This window comes from Toxotes jaculatrix, chromosome 8, assembly GCF_017976425.1.
Source record: "Toxotes jaculatrix isolate fToxJac2 chromosome 8, fToxJac2.pri, whole genome shotgun sequence".
Classification (NCBI taxonomy): domain Eukaryota; kingdom Metazoa; phylum Chordata; class Actinopteri; family Toxotidae; genus Toxotes; species Toxotes jaculatrix.
In genome coordinates this window covers 17,114,405-17,122,107 of record NC_054401.1, presented here as the reverse complement: position 1 = coordinate 17,122,107, position 7,703 = coordinate 17,114,405, and the positions used below count along the sequence as shown (strand labels likewise).

At 40.7% G+C, this 7,703-nt stretch overlaps 1 protein-coding gene across 1 annotated transcript; it reads left to right on the top strand.

Annotated features, from left to right (window-relative positions):
- Positions 1 to 866: 866 nt before the first annotated feature.
- On the top strand, positions 867 to 7,192 carry irx4a (iroquois homeobox 4a). Its single transcript, XM_041044930.1, has 5 exons — positions 867 to 911; positions 1,903 to 2,154; positions 3,160 to 3,266; positions 5,027 to 5,337; positions 6,477 to 7,192. The coding sequence occupies exons 1-5, from the start codon at positions 867 to 869 to the stop codon at positions 7,190 to 7,192; spliced, it is 1,431 nt and encodes a 476-aa protein (XP_040900864.1).
- The last annotated feature ends 511 nt before the right edge of the window (positions 7,193 to 7,703 follow it).

The following is a 7,703-nucleotide window of genomic DNA, read 5'->3' as shown; positions in this document are numbered from 1 at the left end:
ATTATATAACTAACAAATACCATTTTTTAAATGCATTTGTTACTGTAGATTTATTTGTTCAGTCTGGCGGGCTGCAATTTGTCTCTCTGCTCAGTATGAAAATATTCTTTACTAATTAATTTAAAATCAATTAGTTCCCTATGTGATTAGCATCAGTGCGGAGGAATGATAGGAATGTGCTTAATTAGGCCTAATGCATTTCAACTGATACATAGGTTTGCATATTCAGGACACTGATTGGCCTAATTGATTGATTGGGACCGCAAATTAATCTCCAAGACATCTTTTTTCTTTTTCTTTTCTTTTTTTTTCTTTTGGAAAACAGAACCTCAAAGATTTTCTTGTTGGATTGTTCTTTCCTTTTTTTTTTCCTTGTCGTCACCCTGAGAAAGAAAATGCATATTAAAGTTACAGTCTGCTCATTTTTAGAGTGGGAAACTTCTGACGTCAGAGTCACCGCCGTTTAAAACAACCTGCCTCTGCTGCTGACGTCTTTTATACTACTTTTTTATAAGGCAAAAATATGTATCTGACAACAAAGTGATTATTCTGGGCAAGGAAGGCTTATATCACCTTAATCCATTTATTTATGTCTGTTAGTCTCTTTAGGAGAATAAAGGAAGGCAAAAGATTCTCTTCATTTAATTTTTTTTATTTTTTTATTTTTTTTTCTCCCCCTTCCGTTGAAAGGCGTTTGAGTGGGGGCATTTTACACAAATTAAACATGCTACTCTGCTTCGCCCTATAAGCATCCTGGGAGCCTGTGCTTACCAATCAATTGGTACAGTCAAACAGAGCCGCAGCCTGCGTTAGAGTGGAGACCTTCAGTCTCGCTTTATTTCTGGATATTGGGGGACCTCTCTACCATGTCATATCCACAATTTGGATATCCCTACTCGTCTGCTCCACAAGTAAGTTCACGCAACTACCTTTGTTGAGTTAATGGGTTGTTTTGGTTTTGATATTGCAGCGATTGATTATCTCATCGATTTAAGCTGGATGCTTTTACGCACTTTGGCCAAGGATCAGGGAGGTTTTCGCTGTGCTTTCGGGTATCGGAAAGGTATTGCATTACAAGCCGGTGATACCTGTGTTTCTGCAGCGATAGAAAAAAAAAGAAAGGTAAGAAGAGAGTAACCAGAAACCAGCGAGACCCCCGACCTCCCGTTCACTGATTCCTGCAAGATAATAGCCGCTCTGTAATGTCAGCCATATGTTTATTTGCGCTGGAACACACATGCCAACTTGTTCTGCACACGCTGTGTGTGTTTTGCGCCATAACCCAGCTGCTGTTTTGTTTTGGCTTTGAGCCATAAAAAATCATTTGGGCTTTAGCCTGAGTATCTACTGGGCGATGTTGAGAAAGCATGTTGTATCTGTGTGTAACGACTGTGTTTAATTTAGATCAAAGCTAACAGACGGCTCGTTTTGGACACGTTTTACGCGCACTGTATCACAAGAATATGAGGCGTCATTCATCATCAAATATCTGTTCTGTCTTTACAAGTGATGTAAATGCGGTACAACGTTTTATTTTGGTTCTTAAAGATTGGCATTCTAAAATAAAGCTGCAAATAGACACTTAGGTTAGTTTACTTAGGTCATTTTCGAAGAAGCAAATTTGTTTATTTGTTCAAAACTTTCTTAAATCATGCATAATTTTGCGGTTAAAAAGTAAAACTGTACTGAACGCATTTAGAATGTTTAGTTTATTTAACTGACTAAAAACTAAAAAACATAAAAGTTATGAACTAACTTCAAACCAAAACCAAAGTGCTGAAGGCTCCAGCTTAAAATCCGATTTAGTTTCAATGCAGCATCAAATAAAGCACAAATAAATCACACCATTAATTAAAAAAAAAAAAAAAAAAGGTAACTCTCTCTCTCTCGGTCTCCACCTAGTTCCTGATGACAACCAACTCTCTGACCACTTGCTGCGAGTCCACCGGCAGATCTATAGCCGACTCCGGAGTAGCGGCGTCCGGGCAGACACCAGTCTACTGTCCCGTGTACGAGAGCCGGCTGCTGGCCACGGCGAGGCACGAACTCAGCTCAGCCGCTGCGCTGGGCGTGTACGGGAGCCCCTACACCGGCGGTCAAAGCTATGGGAATTACGTTACATATGGCACGGACGCCTCGGCTTTCTACTCGCTGGTAAGCCCCTTCATCTGATCCCTCTTGGCATTGATTAATGGAGCTGCAGGGTGCTGAGTTTTGAGCCAGGCACACCTCTCCTCTCTTTTTCCCCTGTGCGCTACACCGCAAAAAATACCAGCCCTTTACTGTTCGTGATTTATTCCCATATCGTCCCTCAAGCTAACTTTTCTTAAATAAATGAAAAATATTCCTCAGGTCACTCGTTTCAGGTGTACGCTGTGTTTGCCTTGTTTCATATGCAAATCAACAAGGCAGAAAACTCGTTTAAATAGTCCTACTGTTATTAAACAAACTGCTTTACATTGAAAACAAGCAGAATTTTACAGGTAGAGATTCTTATTCTACTATAGAGTAGGTATTTGCTAAATCATTAACAATACTTTGAAAAATGAATTATCACGTATTAACGTATTAACAGACTTCATCAGGATTACATGGGCCTTCGAAGTCAAAGGATGTTGCTTTTTTTCTCAGTTGTTTTAGTGTTGAAATTCTTAAAGCTCAGACATTGTGGAAAAATATGAGGATAAGGGAAATAAGAATAGGGTTTGTATATTCGTGCTTTAATAATAATGAAACCAGTTTATAGTTTATGCAGGACACCCTTCTAGCACCATTTGTTTGTCCAGAGCCCTGCAGTGAAGGAGCTTATAAAACTACAGTTTCTATTGTTTTCCTTTAGTTTCATTTTTAAAAACTTTTATTTTGAAAGTCTTATAAGTTCTATCATGTCAGTTACTATGTAAACATGCAAGTTACCACTGTTAGCACTGTATAGTTATTGTAGTTTGTCCATGTTTCTTTTAGCAGAAGATTATATCTATAAAACTGTGATTTGATGTACAATCAGCCATTACTTTCATCAATGTCCTTAAAGAGTTACACGACCAAGCAACTTTAAAATACACCCAGTATACATCTGTTTCACTGATATTCACATAATAAGCCAAAATTGACTTCCTGCTTGTGTCACTCCTTAAAACACTTGTCTTCTGATTGCAGGGCACGTTTGATACTAAAGATGCCACAGCCTCTGCGCATGCGGGAATAACCCAGGCAACAGCATACTACCCTTATGATCCTACCTTGGGACAGTATCAGTATGACAGGTATGTTGTTTCCTTGACAGTGTAACTTCTGTTGATTTTTCTAATGTAAGACACTCGATTATTGACTTAACTTTGAGTGAACTGTATGAACTGTGTGTGCTTTAATAGTGGCACGTCCTGTTAGAAACATCATCATCTTGAGCCGTGTCACTTCTTTTCTTGTCTGGTTTTTTTAAGATAAAAGCAGAGTGTGTGAAGGATTTAGGCATAAAGTAACTCTCCAAGTGTTGTGCGCCAGTTTAGGGTGAGTTTTCCAGCATTAAATCACTCACCCCTGTGAGGCCAACGCCATTCTCATCACGTCTAACAACACTGGGTGATCACCTCCATCTCATGACATATTTCCTTCCTGATGGTGTGAATTACTTCAGGAGACCCGTGCCCCTTTCAGCAAAACACAAGGCCTCTTCAGCGCTGAAGAGCACGCCTGCCATATTGAAAGGTCTTCCCAATAATCAGCTGACATCCAAATCAAGTCTATGATACGGTGGGAATGTAGGGCATGGATGATAACAATAACGGATTGTGTTAATTGTGATCGGCAGGCTCTTTTATTGCAACCAGCAACTTTAAAGAAGCCAGCACTAACAGAACTGCATGGGAAAGCATTGAAAGCATCCCTGCTTTTAAAGTGTCCTATTGATCAGCCATACAGCTAAATGAGAGTTCACATCACCAAAACAACAAAAAGCCCTTTTACCAATCAAACTAAATTCAGTCTAAAGTGTAAAGGGTGTCAGCAGACATCCTAATGGTGCACATATAGCAAAAGGCCCAAAAGTCTGAAGTAGAACATAATCAGGAGCATTCAGATAAACAAACAGGCCTACAGCAGTAACGCTCTGTCTGCACCCGTCCTTTACCTGAGGGCTCATCATTACACTCAATAAAGCAATTTTACAGTCTATTTTATCTGAGAGGGAGCAACGCGGGGTAAGGAAATGTACAGCGCTCCTCTCCTTTTGATTCCCTTAGCAGTGCTTGACCTGCACTAAGCTATACGGAGCAATAAAGGCCTCATAAAAGCCTCCCCTGAGAGGACTTTTACAGCTCACTGCTGACTGAAAATCAACACTGTGCATTTTAAATGTAAGTCTATGGGTAATGTCTGTGCGAGATCAGAGAGTAGGGAAGGGGTCGTGCTGCGCTGGGAATGGTTTTAACAGATAATACTTTGAAAAAGGCTGGAAAAGAAGAGATTGAGTCCAAATACACTTGGCATGTTTTACTGGTAAAAACGTTTAAACTGTTTAAAACTTGGCAGAATAATTTGCCCAAGTGTATTGATCACAAATACTGGTGTTGGATTGTTGGAGGGGTTTCGTGGAAGTTGTGTGCAACAAAGTCACCCCCGCCTTCCATCTTGTCAGGCTTGCAAAGAACTGTATACTGCACAGGGTCCTAGTATAGGTCCAAGTGTTTTGACAATATTAATTGTACAGATTCTCAAGCAATAGACGATACATAGTGTATGGTGTGTTTAAAGAGGGTTGGTTTTCCCTTCTAAAGTCTCCTGCCTGACAAGTCTCAGATCTTGACACTATTGTAGAAGCTGATAGGTTTACAAGAGTGGTCTTTCAGGCTAATAAAACATGTAATGCATCATTTCAATTAGATCTCGAGAAGCAGATGGCTCTGTTCTGCTTTTCAGGAGAAAAAAAAACCTGGTGGGGCAGCATACAGAAATTGGCATTCAACAAGCATCACATATCATGTTCACCCTCTCATTACCATATTGTTTGTGTTTTTCTCGTTAACAGATATGGTTCCATGGATGGGGGAACAAGGCGGAAGAACGCCACGCGTGAGACGACCAGCACGCTGAAGGCCTGGCTGCAGGAACACAGGAAGAACCCGTACCCAACTAAAGGCGAGAAGATCATGCTGGCCATCATCACCAAGATGACGCTGACGCAGGTTTCCACCTGGTTCGCAAATGCCAGGAGGAGGCTCAAGAAGGAGAACAAGATGACATGGCCGCCCAGAAACAAGGGCTCAGAGGAGAAGAGATATGACGAGGATGAGGATGGGTCTCAGGAGGAGCAGATAAAAAGCGAAAATAATGAGGATGGTTAGTGTCAAAATACCTTGTTGTTCTGCAGAAATAAAGTAAAAGGGTAAAACTTTATGCTGAATTGTTTGGCCATGTATCACAGGTGTATTTATATATAAACTTTCTGGAATACACCCATCTCTCACTATAGTATGGTGTTTGACTATAGATTAAATCAAAACAACTAAGAGGAAAATAATCACCATCATGCCCCAAAGTTCCAGTGCAACCATACATCTGCAGCAGTCTATAGCCAAGGCACCCTATGAGTTGTTGTTACCATGATGCCCTTTATTTTTTTCATTTATTTATTTATTTTTTCTAAAATTGTGAACTACAAAAAGGAATATTGAAGTAGGTCACATCATCTGAATTTTTAAATAGCTAATGTAAAGGTCTTCTATCTGAATAGGCCATCAGTGTAATATTCTGATTCTCTAAAACCCCACCAGCCTTTTTTTCCTTTAAATCGTAGCAAGGATATCAGTGTGTGATACAGTCATTAATGTTAACCAGTGCATGATGATGATAGTTAGAAACAAATTGTACTGAGACATTTTGTTTGTTAGAGGTTTTAGTTTTTAATAATATGCAATGTCTTAAAACAACTTTATAGGCTTAACATAATTACATTTGAATTCTTTCCACATGCAAAATGAGACTTTTCAACAACATCAGTAGTTGAAATTTTCTGCACAGACTTGCCATAAGTCAACATAACAAACCTGTAACCATGGAGTATCAGTGAACAGGCCTCAGTCAGTTTCTCACGGGGACAAACATACATGTACCTGTTCAGTGATGAAATTGACTTTCACCAACTTCTTTAACTGATATGAGTTCAAACTTCTGATATAGGCCTAAACTGATCAATTCAGGCAATAACTTAAAGAGCACCAAACTGTTATATGTTATTGAACTGATTTAATATAAACTTATAATTGTTTTAAATAATCAGTTTGCACATAAGTATCACAACTACCAGGCTATAACGAAAATCTGTGATTTTACAAGCATGTTTTCCAAATACAGTGTTTGATTCCGGAGTGACTGTCCTGGATGCTATTATCAGATCTGATGCCACATCGTGTGACAACATATCTTTGACTGACTCGTCTGCTGTCTCCTTTCTGTTCCTCTGTGTTTTTCCCCCCCAGAGACCAGAAGTCGGGCTGATAAGGACCTCCAGCTGAGCGACTTGGACGATTTCGACACGCTGGAGTCTGAGAGCTCGGAGTGTGAGCTGAAGCACCGATACCACATGAACACGCACATGTCAACGACAGCCGACTGCCCCACCGAACACCTCATCAAGGACTCGTCTCTGAAAATCTCCATCCCCGTTTCTCTGGGAGGGGAGCAGGACTTGAGCAAAAGTTGTCTCAAAACGAACCCAGAGGACTTCCAACCGGACAGCAGACAGCAGGCAAAGGCGTGTTATAATCAGCAGCAGCAACAGCAGCAAGGGCATCAGATATTAGACGGCAAACCCCGTATCTGGTCTTTGGCCCAAACTGCGACATCCCTGAACCAGACTGAGTATCCATCCTGTATGCTGAGGTGCCAGCCGCCGCCCTCCTCCCTCACCCCGTCCCCCGCCGCTACCTCACCCGTGACCGGCCTGGAAAACAGACAGGACTCGCCGGTCACTACCCTGAGAAACTGGGTGGACGGGGTTTTCCACGACCCCTTGTTCAGGCACAGCACTTTGAGCCAGGCTCTGACCAACACCACCGTCTCTTGGACCACGAACACCAAAGGCGCCATTCTGGAGGCTGAGAGGAGCGCGGCGGTTTTGCAGCAGCATCAAGACTCCTCCAAAGACAGTGCCATGAGTTTCCCCAAAACTATCAACAAACTTTTCTGCTCCTAACAAAACCAAATGACCCTTTTATTGCAAAAAGAGAAAGACTTTTTTTGTGACTGACTAAAAGTCGGATGGAAAAGCCTGTTAAGTCTCCATGTTCCCCTCAATTATGTTTTATTCGGATTTTTTTTAAAAGCAATGGTAGCTATATACTGATACGTTGGCGTCACACAAGTGAAATATCCGGATACGTTTGGCTTATAAGATTCAACGCACGCACAAAACTTATCGAAATGTATAAAAACGTTTACATCTTGGGGGGTAAAAAAAAAACAAACAAAAAAAAACATAGGCCTAAGGTTTACATGATTTTTATTTTTCTTTACTATGCGCATGCAAATGTGATTGAATATTATTTAGGTCTCAGCAGTTGAGTATCACTAATAAAAGAAAAAGGAAAAAAAAAGTCTCACAAATGCACAGCTCTCCCAGGAAGTGGATGAGAGCGTTTCAACTTTGTTCACTGAAAATAAAAAGCAGTCGGTTTCTGAAGATCGCTTGTGATTTTGGCTTAATA

What these genes read in the sequence shown, in the direction of transcription:
- irx4a (XM_041044930.1), top strand. Translation starts at nt 867, where the DNA reads ATGTCATATCCACAATTTGGATATCCCTACTCGTCTGCTCCACAA. An exon ending in CCTCGGCTTTCTACTCGCTG is followed by an intron (nt 2,155 to 3,159) that starts GTAAGCCCCTTC and finishes TTCTGATTGCAG; the next exon opens with GGCACGTTTGATACTAAAGA. An exon ending in GGACAGTATCAGTATGACAG is followed by an intron (nt 3,267 to 5,026) that starts GTATGTTGTTTC and finishes TCTCGTTAACAG; the next exon opens with ATATGGTTCCATGGATGGGG.